Source organism: Cheilinus undulatus, linkage group 10, assembly GCF_018320785.1.
Source record: "Cheilinus undulatus linkage group 10, ASM1832078v1, whole genome shotgun sequence".
Taxonomy (NCBI): Eukaryota; Metazoa; Chordata; class Actinopteri; order Labriformes; family Labridae; genus Cheilinus; species Cheilinus undulatus.
In genome coordinates, this window is record NC_054874.1 from 31,918,163 (window position 1) to 31,935,079 (window position 16,917).

The window sequence follows — 16,917 nt, forward strand, 5'->3', positions numbered from 1 at the left end:
TCCTTACCTCCAGTGAAGGGCAATCTTAATGCTTCAGCATACCAAAACATTTTGGACAGGGCTATGCTTCCAATCTTGTGGCAACAGTTTGGGGACAGCCCTTTTCTATACCAACATGACTGTGTTCCAGTGCACAAAGCGATGACTATAAAGACATGGTCTGATGAGTTTGGTGTAGAAGAACTTGACTGGCCTGCACAGAGCCCTTACCTCAGCCCCACTAAGCACCTTGGGGATGACCTGCCCTTCTTGTCTAACATCAGTGCCTGACCTCATTAATGCTCTCAAAACAAATGGGCACAAATTCCCAAAGAAACATTCCAAAATTTTGTGGAAAGTCTTCCAAGAAGAGCGGAGGCTGTTAAAGCTGCAAAAGGGGCCAACTTCATAGTAATGTACTTTTATTTTAATGCAATGTCAATACAGGTATAAAAGTAAGGTGACTGAATACCTCTGTCCATACAGTGTATGTATGTAAACTGCTGAAAGACAACAGGATATGAATAAAAATGTTGAATGTTCCCATTTTGTTATTTAAGGAGAAGTAAACAAACTTACACAAGAAGCTGCATACCAAAGAGGTCATTTCCAATGACTTGAAGTGAATTTGACTCCTTGCAGTCTTGGGCGCTGGCCTGTCATTCAAAGAAGCCATGCCCTTTGTTGTGTTTAAAGGTAAAAAATGACTGAATTATATGTCTCTACCATATAGAATCTAGCTATATATTTATGTACAGGTCATTTACTTGTTGTTTTTAGGATTCTTTGGCTGTTTAGTGTATTTTCTTCCTATGTGTTTCTTTTTCCTCTTTGTTATGTTCTGATGTATTGTGTGAAGAACTCTGAATTTCTTTGTCACTAAAATATTTTACACAAATAGGCCTACCTCGCATAAACACAATTCCTATTGTAAAGTCAGATGTCCCATGATAGAGGCCTTTAGGTATTGACAGTTGCGACATATTAAAGTCCCTGTAAAGTCATAATAAATGTTTGTTGTGTGACAGGCCATAGTGTTATGAACCACCTGATAAAATTTCAGCCATGAAAAACATCTATAAGTTTGTAAAATTAAGCTTCAAAAACATGAAAAATGAGGCACTAAAGTCTGCTCTAGCATGCTGTGGGCGTGTTGGTTCAATGAGTCAAAGCCACGCCCACTCAGGAAAAATACAATCCTCTCATGTTTAAAAAAAATGCTTCTGATCAGAGCGCAGCTGCCTGGCCCTGTGCCAGAGCAGAGACAGAAGTTGAGGATTAAATTTACTGTTTTCTGGCACAGATCTCTCTGTTATGGTGCTTTAAGTCACCTGTAGGCCACCATGCCAGATAGATTTGGAAATTTACCCCACAGTGTACAAAAACACGACATGCAGCTGGTTGAGTTTTAATGAAGGCAGTAACATCAGCTAAAAAGATAATACTGAGAAGAACAGCTTGGTGTTTTTATTATTGTAGTGTTAGGGGGGCAGGGTCATCAGGACTGATGATGTCATGAGCTCATATATTTGGCCTGGTCACATAGAACTCTTTCGAATGATCTAAATAAAAAATTCAGTCACAAATAGATCTCAGTGTTTACACATGTTTACAGCAAACTTATTCCAATATATCAACTGTGTTAAGACACAAAGTTTGAGTTTCACTTTACAGGGACTTTAAAACAGACAGAGCTGCTCCTTCCAACTTGTGCATCCATTTTTTCATCCAGCTATTAGGTGTCTAATAGGTGGGGTATTAACTCCCTCTAAATAACAATCCATATTTCTTTCCCTTTTGTTTCTCCCTGCTGTGCAAGTCAGAACAAAGGATGTTTTCCCCCCTGATTTGTATCTGTATAAATCAGGCATTTACAGTTGATGATTAATTTCTTCATCTGCTTTCTCTTTCTAAAATCCCTGCTGTTTTCCTGACACAACATGTTACTTCGGCCACCCTGCCAGGCTCCACCCAGAGCACTTCATAAAAAACGACTTAACCTGGATTTGAAAGTGTGTTGATACGAAGACAGTTTAATGGCTCACACACGAGGAAGATAATCCTATCTCAGTTTGCACATGCAATGTATTAAATGTCTCTATTGTGGCTGTCAAATTTTGAAACAATGATTTACAATCCTGTTTAATGATCATCTGGCGTACATGCAACGGAGATGTATCATGTGTTTAATATAATAAGCTGTTGTGTTTACCATGATTTGTGCTTGATTTAGGAGGGAAACCCTTGTTAGATTACAGATACATTCCCAAGGTTTTCTGGAGTTCATTTCCAACATTGTTTACATCCTAAACTTCCTCCAGCCATGAGACGGATCTCTTCACATGGGCTGAAACTAGAACACCAGAATGGGGGATGTTTACCTCGCAGAGGACACAGTCGCATAAATACACCACAATGAAAGAGGGAGAGTTGCATAATCCCTTCAAAAGCCAAACCAAATAAGTTTGAAGGCCTGTATTTGAGGTAGAGAGTAATGTGACCATAAACACGCTGCAGTAAACGGTTCCACAAACTGAACATCGTTAAATGCCTTCTCGTCCTTGTTCATGTGTGGAGGTCTACAGAATTTACAACCACAAACCTCATTTTAAAGTATGCCACAGAAACTTCTTTCATGTGTTGTTATGTTCAATTGCAATCTTACTGCTTGTGACATATTTAGCCTGGGAGATGTTAATTATAGATCAAGGCACTGCTTCTCTATCATTTCAGCTGCACAGCACTGTGCAGTGCATTTCAAATGATCATGACTTCTAGAAATAACAATGCTGAAAGAAAAACGCTGCAACCAGAACTAATGACATAACATGACTCTGCACTCGACTTTCTCACTAGACTCTAGTGTTTTGATACATCATCCAAATAGCCCACTGGTGCTCATTCTGAAGTTATAAAAGAAGAACATCTTGGACATGATAGGTATTGAAGACTATTTTACACATGTCCTCTCTCCAGTCAAGGTTAATTTGTTCTTCTCATGATTAGTGATCACAATCATGGAGGCAAAGCTTAGGAAAAGTTCATTTTCAGTGTTATACACATTATGCAACCATGTGCCCTCTGACCCTGAAGGAGTCACATGTGGGAGTGAGTATAGCAGGGGTCTGCAGGGCTTAAATTGTGTGCAGGCTCTTGCTGTGCAGCAGTGCCATGAGTTGGGGGTTATCGGTGCAAATCTGAAACCAGCTCCTTGACCTTTTGTCTTTTTGAATAACATGTTCTGACCTGCATGGCAGCATTCCCGCAGAGGCTTTGATCAGCCGGGGTGCAAACACAGCTGATATTCTCTATTATGGCAAACCAAAAAAATGGTCTCATGTAATTTCTCATTAGATCTTAGGCCAAATCCACTGAGTTGCTCTGTGTATTGTTTTAATTTTGGTGACTTAAGTGTTCTGTTTTCCTGACAGCAACCGCATCAGAGTTTAAAGTTTTTCATCCCGCTTAGTAAAATGACACAAGTTAAATAATTCAGAGTGATTCTTAAATAAGGGAGATAAACTGTTCAGAACAAAAGCAAACTTTTAGGAACATCCTGCATAAGCATTTAAAGACAGGGCTAACAAGATTGAACTAAAGTGATAAATCAAATCAACAGCTTGGATTAAGGTCAGACTCTCTGACATCCTCAGGTAAGAAAAACACTTAATTTTAGAAACATGGCACACTGTACAATCTTAGCAGACTCTAACTGGTTGGTTGTTGGTGCACATTAGTGGTGACCTTTAACTTAAAAGACTATTTTGTAAGTTATACGTATATGCAACATTTTAGAATGGATTTTGTCCACAAACCATGGCAGAAGAATCACCATATGTAAAACAAGCTGAGCTAAAATATCAAGCTCCAAATTGCACCACCCCCCGAATCCACAGTCATATAGAGACAAACAGAGCTAAGGCAAAGTCACAAAGATGCAAGTTGTTTTCATTTTGCTGGCTTTAGTGTTTCCTGAAAACAACTACTATATCGGATTTTATGTTTTGCATTCAATTATCCAAGTAAAATGACACCACTACAATAATTCAGTCGAGCTGTTTTTATATATTCAGCATCACTGGCCTCCAACAGGAAGTTGGATGGTTTGCAAAGCTGCTTGGATAAGAGTCAGCACCTCCAAGTCTGAGGCCATGAGTAAGAAATATGAAATAAAAAGTAAAATTAATGAGATGATTCAAAATTATGAGATAAATAGTCATTATACTGAGATAAAAATTCAACATTATTAGAGACAAAAATCAAAATTAAGAAATACTTATGTGATTAAACATTCAATTCTGAGATACAATTGCAAGGCACAACTTAGCGTTTCACTGCTATGCAGACGATCTGCAGCTTTATCTGCCTGTGCTCCCAAACAAAGGTGATGCTCTTAAATCCCTGACTGATTGCATCTTGATATTAAGCTGTGGTTACGACAAAATTTCCTTCACTTGAATGAGGAAAAAACTGAATACATCTTGTCCGGTGATGAAGTGCCCAGAGCCAGATATAAACACTGGGGAGACCGGGCCTTCTCTGTGGCAGGGCCCAGACTTTGGAATAGCTGCCCCCGGTCATGAGAATTATAACCGACTTTGGCCTTTTTAAATCCAAAACCTATTTTTTTCATACTGGCTTTTAACATTCAGTCATGACACATTACTTGTATTTGTTTTATTGTAGTTTTAATTGGTTTTATATTGTTTTATATTGTTTTAGTATTCCTACTGTTTTGATTTTATTGGAAAGCACTTTGGTCACTTTATATGTTGTAAAGAGCTCTACAAATAAAAGTTGATTGATTGATTGATACAATGTCAAAATTCTAAGATTAAAAGTTGTAATTTTGAGATAAAAGTAAAATTTGTAAGATAAAATGCCAAATTTTGAGATTAAAAGTCAAAGATCGAAGAATAAAAGTTGAAATTATGACATAAAAGTCAAAAATTCTGGGGTAAAAAGTCAAAGTTATCGGATCGTAAGTAAAAAATATGAGATAAAAATACAAAATGCAGAGATACAAAGTCATAATCATAAGATAAAAGATGAATTTATGAGATGAAAAGTCAACATTATTCAATAAAAATTCCAAATTCTGAGATAAAAAAGTCATATTTATGAGATAACAGTTGAATTGAAATTAAAAAGCCAAAATTATGGCTAAAAACTCTAAATTACAATACAAAAAGTTAAAATTCTGTGATAAAAAGTTTTAATTATTAGATTAAAAAAAGTAAAAATTGATATTTTCTGAGATCAAAAACTTCAACTTAAGAAATATAAAGTGGAAATTATTAGATAAAAAGTGGAAACCATGATATAGTTAATGATATTTATGAAATAGTTCAAAATCTATCTCATAATTTTTACTTTTTATCTGATAATTGACTTTTTATCTCAGAACTTTGATTTAAGATTTTCTTTTCTTTTACTAATGACTTTACCTTCATATTTATTCTTCCTTCTACAGTGGCAGAAATGAGCTGCCATACTTTATAGCTGTAGTTCAAAACAATCACAATATTAACAAAAGAGCAGAGACCATACATGTTGATATGGCACTATGATAGTCTGTTTCAGTCTGGTGCCGTGGCACCCTGGGGTGCATTCTAGCATTGTCAGGAATGCCTTCAACATGCATTGAATGTAAATAAGGACTGTGATAAATATATTGATCTTAGCAATCTTGGCAACAATAATCAGAATTATCTCAACTGGCCTTTTGCTGAAATCATAACGTAAACACTGGGGACAGCCAATGAGCCCAGTGTTGAGGCTTTTGCAGTACGCACTGTGCAATAAGTGCAGTTTGTTTTTTAAGTTTGTTTTTTAAGTTTGGCAGGTGAGGACTAGGAGCTTGATGTCTACCTCTCATCCATCACTGCCACAATAGATCCTCTGTGTACATCGTCCCAGGCTCAGGTTTCTCATTAATATGGAGTACACAGTCATGTGTTGTTGGAAAGATCTAACTGGCCTTTCTCTTTTTGTGTGTAATTTGTAGAATGTATTTTTTACTACTACATGTTGACTGGGGTCTTTAAAACGATTGCTACCATCTCTCCATGCTCCCTGGGGGGTGATTTTTTTTTAGAATATTCCTTCCTGCATCCACCCATCAGATCACCCCAACTTCATGCAGAAAATAAACCAGAGGGCCCATCTGGGTGAAAAAAAACTCAACTGTTTCTCCTCATAATCACAGTTTCTGTGATTGTGAGGTGGTACAGATGAAGTGTTCAGAAAACATGTAGGAACAGCTTGTTTCAGTGTTAATAAATCATTTGTAAGTCAAAGTGAAAGATTAAACCAGCAGCTTGAATTAAAGTTTGACTCTCAGACATCCTCAGGTGAGATTTCTATTTTAGAAACATGACACACTGCAGGAAGTTGACCTAAAATTCAACTTCATACATACATGCTTGACCAGGGACCTCGTCCAAATAGCAATGCCAATCTTAAAATGCATCAATGGTGACCTTTACCACCAAAGAATGCATTTTATCTCTTAGATTCCCACAGTTTCAGCATGAGAGTGCAAATATTTTGTCTGCAAACTATCCCAGGACTGTTGAGCTAAGCAATTTTTCATGCTCCAAATCTCCTCCCTAACATTTTATAACCAGAGAGTGATAGAAAAACACATCAGAGATAACACATTTCTGTCTCTGAGCCCCACTCATGTCAACACTGATCTCATTTGTAATGTTTACGACTTTTAGGATTATAGTTTGGTCCATCATGTAAACGAAAATAGACAGCAATGTGTAGGAGGAAACACGGCTACATCAGACATACAAGGGCTTAGCTGAGGATTAATTTGATTGCGCAGAATTCGAGGCCTAACCAGCATCTGTATGTGCTGCGCTAACTCCCCATCTCTGAGGCTGCACTTTGTACACATGTTATAGAGCATCAGAAGGCTGGATCAGTTCTCTTAATCTTCCAGGACCAGACAGTGAAACATAAATCAATCTATGTGCTTATATAATAGAACAAATCTTTAACATTTTAGCAATAATCCATTCCAGGTTTGAAATGTTCATACCAACCTCAACATGGCTGTATGAAGATATTTTTGTGTTCTTTACCTTCTTTTGGTCACAGCTCTACATTTACACTCGTTTTATAACACAAATGACGATACACAAAGACAGCTGCTGATATTATCATGTTAGGAAGTTGTGTGAAGTGATGTGACTCTGGAAACTGTTAGCAGTTCACTTTTATGGGAGCGCAATAATGGCACATTTTTCATCTTACATAACAATTTGTCATTAAACATTGCAGCCTTTGCATGGCCTTTTATGGAAAACTGAGTGCAAAGCACTGCATTACAGTATGACAGACTGCAGAAATCTGACATTTGTTTGATGCAGCTCTCGCTTTCATCTCAATGTGATGAATATGTTGACATTCAGAGGACACACAAGTTGTATATGCCTGCATGGAAAGCAGTCCCACTGAATTATTCTCCTGCATGCGAACCAAACCACACTGTGGCAAAGCCTCGCTTATCCCGGCACAACCCCAGTCTGAATTTCCATCCGAACCAGATGTTCTTTTTTTTTCTCATTGCATAACACGAGTAATCCAACACAAACTCTTCACTTGGCCACCTGGTTTGAAGAAAGTCCTGGTATAAGGTTTAATTCCGCACCTAAGGCTCTCCCACACTTTTAATATTCAACTGTATTTAACAGAAAGTGAAGGGGAGTAACTGATACATTGACTCACTTCTTGTTTGGTTGTTGCCTTTTCAGAAAATCCGGCGGAAGTGAGACATAGGTGTAGGTCTTCAGTCATTAACCAAGGAATTAATGTGAACATGTCTGACACATTCACAAGTGAGCTTTTAACCAGGATTTGGATCAATGTTTGATGTTTGATTCCTGTAAGTAAACATGAAAAGCAGGTTGTGTAATTTGGAAAAATCAGAGGTAGAAATGTACAACAGATTACATGTTTAGTTCTTGTGCATACTTTTCTACAGAAGTTGACAGACACACATACTTTATTTCTGACTCTACTGCCCCATGTTAATCTTTTCTGGGGTACATTTAATGTGAGAGATTATCTCAGTAATCACCAGTGGATTCATCTTGGCTCCTGTATTAACTGTTATTGAGCTGTTATCATTATTATTGTTTTAATTACTTTAACTATTTCATGTTTTTCTTGGACTTTTAATAACGCAGTTTGTGGGGATTCTAGTTGTTAGTGGCTAATGGGGATACACTAAATGAAAATAAATAAATAAATATACAGGCAACTTTTGCTTTTTGTTTCCAGATCCTGACTCATTTACCCTTTTTCTTATGATAACAATGCTGGTTTTCACAAATTAATAAGTTCACCTCAACCCTTTATCTTGAAATATCAAGAAATCAGCCTGTTATCACAGGAAAACCAAATCAAAATGTACTTGTTGCCTGGTGAAAGGGAGTTAAATCAAATGCATAGATGTCCTCTTAAGGCTTCCTTATTTGTCCCATTAATGTGATGCAATGATGTAAGGGTTGTGATATGCATGAAAACTGTATGGACTTTGAAAAACATCCTTAGTTTGATTTATTTTAAGGTGTAATATTTTGCCTAGTAGCATTTAGCAGAACAAACTTGGTCAAATGAACTATAACACTTGTAAGAAGGCCTGTCTACATTAGTGTTTGAACGCTGCTGAGCACCACTGGTCTGTACTTTTCATATTGTGTTATTGTGTTTCTAATTGTGCATTTAATCACCTTAATGTATTGTATTGTTTTACTTTATATTAACTTTGAAAAAGCCTTTTATTCATACGTAGGGATAATCCACTCCACAGACTCCACCATGTTAGATTTTTGCCTCTTACATGTTTTTACAAAGACAAAAATAACATTAGCCTTTTTAAAAATTCAGAAGTGGGCTCATCAGAAGTGAGCATTGAAATCTAGAATCTGTATGTCAGATGCCCCTAACATTCGCAGTTTTATGCACTGCATCTTTAAGGGTTTATTTGTCAGAGACAGATGCAGAATGCATAAAGCTGTACTTCTCAAGTCTAGGTGTGCCTGGGGAATTTGTACAACCATATGTAAATACTACAACTATACAACAACTTTGTTACTGTGACATGCTTTAAAGAAGCTATTTGTAAGGATATTGATATGGTGTGACTTGTAATTTTGGCTTAATCTTCAGTGTGCATGTCCCTTGAAAGGCTTTATACTGTTTAAATCTACAGAAAGCACACTGGCAGAGATAATCATTTTTATACATTTGATGACATTTATAAGGTTGGAATGGAGAAAAAAGCAAAACAATAAATGGGAACTCCTTAAAAATGAACACAGTGTAGGGAAAAATACAACTACAGCTTTTGGATGATTTCCTGATTGGGCTGCAGATTTATGCTGATCTGGTTTCAAATAAAAAAGCCACATGCTTTAGAGTGAACACACTGTTACCAAACCAGACCTAAAATAGAAAGAAAGAATGTCAAAGCAGAATTCGGAAACAGGCCATAGACCTAATTGTCCTCAGACGTTAGCTGAATTTTTCCAGTGTGTGTTCAAGCTGAGTTAGCCATTAGCACAGGTATGAATCAACTGCAGTACCACATCAAGCAGTCTGGATGGAAGCAGAAAGAGTGACTCTGATTATCTTGTGCAAAAGAGCCAATAAAGGCCTGTCGCTTTCCTTATTGCCAAACAAACATTCTCCTCAATCAATACTGTGTACATCCTGCCTGCCACTAATTAAATCCAGCATGCATTTCACAGCAGCTGTATTGATCGGGACCCTAACATTCACACAGAATCAGTCTCTTTGACACTAAACACCAACAGACATCACCTTTTTTGTGAGCAACGGGGAAGACTCAGTGTTTACTCTTGTGCCATTTGATCTGCCGCGGTGACTCTTAGTCTCTGTATTCTCAGCGAAGGATGGATGTGAGCCCGGTCTACGCACCAGGGGAAGCCACAACAGATCCAGTTACACACAGGCTGCACGCACTGGCTGCCAATCTGTCTGAAGGGAAACGCCAAGAGGACAAACTGTTTTTTTACTGCAGCAGATTCCAATCCAACAACGACCAGCTATCATTACTTCACTATCATTAGTGGTCTCACTGCTTTTTACTTTGGAAAAAAAAGGATGTTCTTTCTAATATTGCACTTTTTCCCTTCTTTCCTAAGGCTGATTGGGCCAACATGCTAAATTTATAAAGTACTATTAATGTGATCCTCATGTTGTGTTGAATTCTACAAATCACATGCTGCTCGTCAGACTGACCTTATAAACAAAAACAGGGCTAACGAAAGTTAAATGGAAATCCGCGTGGAGGCAGGGATGTTGTGATGGGTTTCCAAGAATGCACAGTTCACTTTTTGGAACAGACTGTGTTGTTGTTTACTCTGAAATTCAAATGAAAGGGGTTTCACAGGAGTTTTTCTTCATGCTTAGGGCCCAGAAAATGAAATAGTCATGGATGTTGTTACGGATGTCTGCATGCGTGTTCCCTGCCTGAATTTCCGATGAATAAATCTCTCCATGTAGCTGAATACGTGACCTGCTAAATCACTAGCACAAGGAAAATGTAAGTAAACAAATCAGCCCTGGGCTGGAGTCAGTGGTATTCCCCTATTATGACTGTATCATTGTGTATAATACAGACTGTCATGCATTTATTACTCTATTACAAAACTAATGCTGTTTAGTGACTGCAAAACTTGAAATAGATGCTGTTTTTCTATAAAATTGCCTTATCCCCATTATTAAACAACAAATAACACCTTAACTTCTTAAATAGAGAAGCAGAACAAAAAGACATGTCATGGTTTTGTATTCTGTAAACATAAGGTTTATTGCAAATGTGCAGTCGTATCCAAACACCAGAGTGAACAACCTTTTAGAGGATACATTACAGCAACAATACCATTATCTTTACAAAAACACATAAAAACTTCAGCTCTAGCTACAAAAAAGACTTCTCCCTGTGAACTCTTACACATGGTCCTGTTTTCTCGTGAGAAATAAAAAGGCAAAAGTCTTTGGTAGCTAGAAAACAACAGCAGAGCTCGTTGTGGAAATGTGTTCCTCTCTTAGAATGGACAGGCACTGTTGTCATGCCATTGTTTTTCAAGATTTGGCATCTGAGTAAGACCAGATACTGGACGACGCTGCCTCAAATCAGGAGTGCATCTGCAGCGACAATAGCTAGCTCTCCATTTTTTGTACAATGTAGTAATCTTTGACTCTGAGGAGCTCAGGGCAAACAGAAGGGCAGACATGTTGCCCCTCTTAATAACAAAATACTCTGTACAATGCTCCTATTTTACAAACAGCTGATTTTTGTTTAGAATCATTAACAAAAACAGACAATAAAGCAGGATTAATGTCACCCATAAGCAGCAAGCCCCAGCTACAGACAACACAAGATAACATGTTATGAATCATGACAGTATAGTGATACTGCAGCGGTCCACCAGCTCTAGCAGGCTATACTGCACCAACCTTCCCTCTGATTCTTTAGCTTATCCTGTTGATTATTTGTGTTATGCTTAAATGTACATGAACCATGAGTAATACATTGTAGGTACAGTGGAAGTCCTCCTTGGTATATGGCTGAAAATTCTTACTGCTAGTCCTTGAAACTCGTTTTTTTGGGGTTCGGACATATCCTTATGATGGGGGTTCCTCTCATCGAGACCGCTTCAGATAGGTCTCCTCTCTGAGGATCGCCCCTGCACTTTCCAAGTTAGCACCTGCAGGGCGAGCCCAACCAGCCCTCACACCCTTCTCTGGAGCAGAAGGGTGGCTGTTGGGAGAGTTCGGCAAATCTTAAAGCAAGCGCTCATCTGTGTCTTAGTCAGGCCGCTCTCTATTCTCAGCGCTTTTGTCTACATGGAGACTACGACAAAGAGTTGGACGGTGTCTGAGGATGCGCCTGACACCACACCAGTCAGAGCGTCTTAAAGTTCTGTTTTGTGCTTATCAGTGTCAACAGTTCTTTTTGAGTCCCATCGATCATTTACAGCCGCAATGCTTCCCCTTCAACGTGTCGAAGGTTTTCTCAGCGGCGGCGGCGATATTTTGTAACGCTTACGTTCAAAATGGAGGTCCATTACTGTTAGGAGACAGTGGCTCTGCCCGCCCCAAGGCAGAGCCACTTACACAGCAGAGCCTGTGCTGTGGATGCAGGTCTGCTGCTGGTGGTCTGGGGTCAGCTGGGAGCTCCGATTGTCCAGCACGTCTGTCGGGATACGAGACTGGAACTTCTCTAGCTGCTCTGGACTTGCCAGGTTCTTCAGCAGGTAGTTCTCACGCTCCAGCTGGTTGTTCTTCTCTGCCAGCTCCTTAATCTGCTCTTTGAGGATCTCCACTTCCTCACGTACGGCGTACATCAGGTGATTCTTTACGAGGTCCTGTCAAAATAAAGGGGTGATGGATCAGTTAGGATGTAAAAACTGAGACTTTTCTATGACATGACCAGATGTGTGTATTGGAAGATTAAATTTGTGCTTAAATTTGTACTTTTTCCAAGATAAGTTAACAATATAGCAGACAACTTTGACCTAAGGAGTATATATTAACAGCTTTCTCTGTTTTCTTAGATTTCCTGCATTCATCCCCTGCACATGTTTTCTTCTTTGTCACATGCAAAAAGCAGTGCAGTGGCGTGCGCTGCCTTTATGTAATAGGGACTTCCGAATGAATTCACTTAGAGGTAGTTTGTTCGCAACTTATGGGAAAAACTGGGTTTTTGGGAAGTCTGATTTATATCAGTTCCTTGCTGAAAGAGACTATAAAAAGCGTTGCATTATGATGCTGCTAACAGACAAAGCTGTTTCACAAAAGAGGTAGTAAATGACTGCTTACTTTACTTTACATAACAGCATTTTGCCCTTTTAAAATGCTCATTTTGCAATGCAGACTCTGCTCAAATTGTATTTTGACACATTATTCTTAAATTAACTTGCATTTACTACATAATACAACTTGTGTTATAACTACAGTGCAAGGTGCATGCATGCCTTTATGTTGTGTTTGCATTTGTTATCTCAACTTACCATGGCCTGTTCAATCTTGTTGTCGATGGCCACAACGCTAGCACCAGAGGCACTGCAGAAAAAGAAAAAAAAAGGGGCCATAAATGTACAGTTCACAGACATAAACGGCTGTAAACTCCATATCATCTCAGATTACAAACTCAGTACAAATGCATCCAGAAATCACAAGTCAATGGTAGTGGAAACGAAAGCTTGCAAAACAGAAAGGGAAAAAAATAGCCATCTGTCATCTAGATTGTTTCTGTGAAACATAAACCGAAAGGGAATTACTCTCAAGGCAAGATTAAGCCTTTTTCTTATATGGGTTATTGTGTAACGAGCACAAGGGTGTTGGAAGAAATTCCAAGTGATAAAAACACGCAGGTATGTGTACAAAGTCCAAATAAACAGCAGTAGAAAAAATTCACAGCTGGTATTTAGTAACAAACAGACACTGCAAATGGATGCTTTACTTCAAATATGGTACAGCATATTAAGGCCTGATCGAATGAAAATAGGCCTATGCGGCAATTTCTAGCACATAAAACGCACTTTTCAATTCAAACACATGCTGGTATTGCCGAAAATTTACCTGTTGTCAAGTTTGACAGATACAACGTCTCCTCCGAGTAACGAGGAGAAGAAAGAGATTGAGAAGTTATGCAACTGGTAGACGGCAACCTCCATAGGCGTTTTCGCGAACATCTCCGTGCTCATGTTCAGAAGCAGACTCGTTTGGATTAGACTTTTCGCCACGTTTGCGACTGTTGGATCACCTAAGTGTTTGTATAAATCCGGGTTTGCTTCGTCTTTCGTCGTAACGATGCACTGACTCGCTGCTGCTGAGCTCGTGGGCAGTGCTGTGTCGAGATATGAGCTTCGCCGGTTTGAACTAGCGACTGTCTGATGCTATTTCTGCTCCCAGCTGCTTCTTATATGGCTCGCTCCCTGACGTCATCTGACGCGTGCATACATTAGTCAAATGAGCTGGTGGGTCAGATACTGTGGCGCCTTCATGCACCCAGGGAAAAAGTAGTTTCAGAAGACGATTACAAACACCTTGTTTTACATTTTTAAGCCGAAAGAGTGAAGCATTCAAACAGCATGCATGATCACCCATGAAAACTACAGTCGTCACGAGGCTGGTTGCTCCAGTTTATTACTGTGTTTTATTGTGCTTATACTTTAGTGCACGAATTACACATAAAGCAATAAAACATATGCGATGGAATTTACAACTTACAGTTTTAAAATGCCACATGCCGTCAAGTGTAATGATTGAACCATATGGATAGGCTTCATGACAGCAATACACTGTAGTTTAACAATATTTTTGATCTAGGTTTGTGTTTTTTTTCCGCTAAGTTTAAGGATAGAACTCAACAACTTGTTGCAGTTTCCCTTAAATGCAACGAAATGTATTGTACAACTCTAAATCAGTTATTCTGAATAACAACAAAGTCAGGAATAATTGTGGTAAAAGCAACAGTGCTGTTCAGAACGACTCTGAATTTTGTGTTGAACGCAGCCTTTCCTGCCCCTGTTCTGAACCTGTCATCCCTGTCACTGGCCTGTGCAGTAAACCCACAGACCGAAATCTGTATTCGTCATAACCATACGAATATTTGTAACCACAGAATGTACACATAACTCGTGTTGCTAATAAACAAATTCGATTCTAACCACAATAAAAGGCGCGTGCCGTGACAATTAGTATCATGTGAGTCAACGACCTAAAAATCTTATTTTGACAATGTATGCTTTCTTTGAAAGCTTGTCCAAAACATTCATTCATTAGCTCTCGATTTGCCACGGGTTACAACTAAACATGTCTACAAAGTTCCTTGAAATGTACTGACATCAATAACATCATGTTCTATCACTTTATTATTGTTTACTACAGTACATGCCATAACAGAATGTCCTGCACGTTTTGGCACCGTCCCCTTCATAAATGTATTGATATCTGCACAGGTACTTTTCCATGCTCACTCTGAGTAAATTTCCTCTCAGTCTACATCTGAACTCTACCGGCCTCTAGTGGTGAAAAGGTAGAACACAGCAGGACACCGGGAACAACATCAATGGCAGGGGCTTTCTTCCGGGAAACATTGTTTACCGGGGGATTTTCCATACACCTTTCCCAACTCCATAGTATATCATTTACACGATTTTCTCTGATGGAAAACGTATGGAAAATCTTCAAGGACACCCCATATTCCTGTTTTCTATAGGATATTTTAATAAACCAGTAACTTGTTTTAATAGCTTACAATTCAATTCAATCTAGAAAATAGCTGTCAGGGATTTTTTTTTTTTGTTAACTTACATTGCACCAATGATTCTAAGCTGGTTGGTCGGGACCCAAATATAAGTGTCAGAGATGTTTTCAGAGGGTCACATGTGTATGCCAGAAGATTACAACCTTTTTATTTATTTTAAACATGGTTTATGGAAGTGCTAAGCATACATCTTCAACCTCCTGAGACTCAAGCTTTTGCTTGGAATTCATTTTTAGTTGCTCCCATTTATTTGGGATCAATAAGACCTGATAAGTATAAAACATAAGCTTTGTGTTTAAACAGGAAGTAATTTCCCCCAAAATGATGTCTGCATACGAGGACAACTGACTTTTTAAAAAATATATATTTACATTTTTATACATTTTGAGTGTGTTGGTAGGGGCCCATTCAGTCAGTAAGAAATGGTGTCAATCATTCAAAGGTGTACAGTGCAGTCCTATTTGAACTTAAGGCCAGGTATGAACTAAAATTCCACAAAAAGTTCTGAGGATCCAGGAAAATATAGAGACCCCCAAAACATTAAAAATCCCTCTAAACTCATTAAAATTTCTAAGGCATTACCACAATTCCTGTGGAAATTTAGAAATAACTTCAATAAAATTCCCAAAGTTTTCTTAAATATTCCTCAAACATCTCAGTAAGCTTTTCTGAAATTTTCATCAAGAGGTCCATGAAGATTCCTGAACAGATACAAATGAACTCTCCCAAATTCATTGGAAAAATGATGGACAAATTCTTTACAATCATCTCTAAAATTCTAATTGCAGAATTTACTTCTATTTTGTGGAGAAGTCCAGGTGTAACAATGTCCTAATATGTGGATGTAGGGTCTCAGGAGGATATATCTGCTTTTGCTCTAGTTTGTCATGATAACAGGAACATATTGGTTGTTTTCTTAAGACTGACACGTGCATATCTTAGGATAATGTAGCAGATTTTCCAATGATAGCTTGTAAATTGCTCAAGAGCTCCAGAAAACAACCTAAATTTCAACATTTTTACCAAACATTTTTGATTGGTCAAAAATGTTCAGTAGTTCTGGTTTCAATTTCATGCTGGAGATGGTGTTGGCCCTTAACCTTGCAAATCAGATGGACACGCCCGTTTCCTTGTTTCTCACTGGTGAATCCATCTTGCAAAGCTCCCGTCTGAACCATTTGGGCCCGGTTATAAAGTGACAGGACCAATCAGTGAAGAGGGGAAGTACTTTCAGGCGTGGCGGAGTCATGTCGTAAGAAAGAAACAACAAAAGGGCGGTGCAATTATGGCAGAAGAGATTAGCGTGGATGCTGCTAAAGCGCCAGTTTTAAAAGAACTTGACAACATTTTTGTTAAAAGAAGAAAAAAAAACAGCAGTGAGTTGTTTTCTTTCAAAAATGACAAAAGTCGAGTACTGACATGTCTACAGTCGCCATGGTTCGCGTTATTCCTCAGTAGCTGCACACGCGCACCTTGGTTGCTGCTACGTCACATGTTTTGTTGCTCTGATTAGCCCATAAAGATGTGACAGACAGAATGTTCATCCAATCACACTCTAAGTTTTTTTTTTTCAAATCCGCTGCTCTTTCCCAAATGCTTAGTATTGAAGGCTTGTCAGG

General features: G+C 38.5%; 1 protein-coding gene across 2 annotated transcripts in view; it reads right to left on the reverse strand.

Moving 5' to 3' along the window:
• Positions 1 to 10,810: 10,810 nt before the first annotated feature.
• Positions 10,811 to 16,917, reverse strand: part of tsc22d3 (TSC22 domain family, member 3) — a 55,726-nt gene continuing 49,619 nt past the window's right edge. Inside the window, exons 1-3 of one of the 2 annotated variants that reach the window (XM_041797353.1) lie at positions 13,609 to 13,934; positions 13,038 to 13,089; positions 10,811 to 12,392 (exon numbers count right to left, since the gene is read on the reverse strand). In XM_041797353.1, the coding sequence (XP_041653287.1) occupies positions 12,138 to 12,392; positions 13,038 to 13,089; positions 13,609 to 13,733 (432 nt within the window). In that variant the 5' untranslated portion in view covers positions 13,734 to 13,934 and the 3' untranslated portion in view covers positions 10,811 to 12,137. Of the gene's footprint in view, positions 12,393 to 13,037; positions 13,090 to 13,608; positions 13,935 to 16,917 lie in introns of those variants that run through there. The other variant, XM_041797352.1, reaches the window with a different exon arrangement.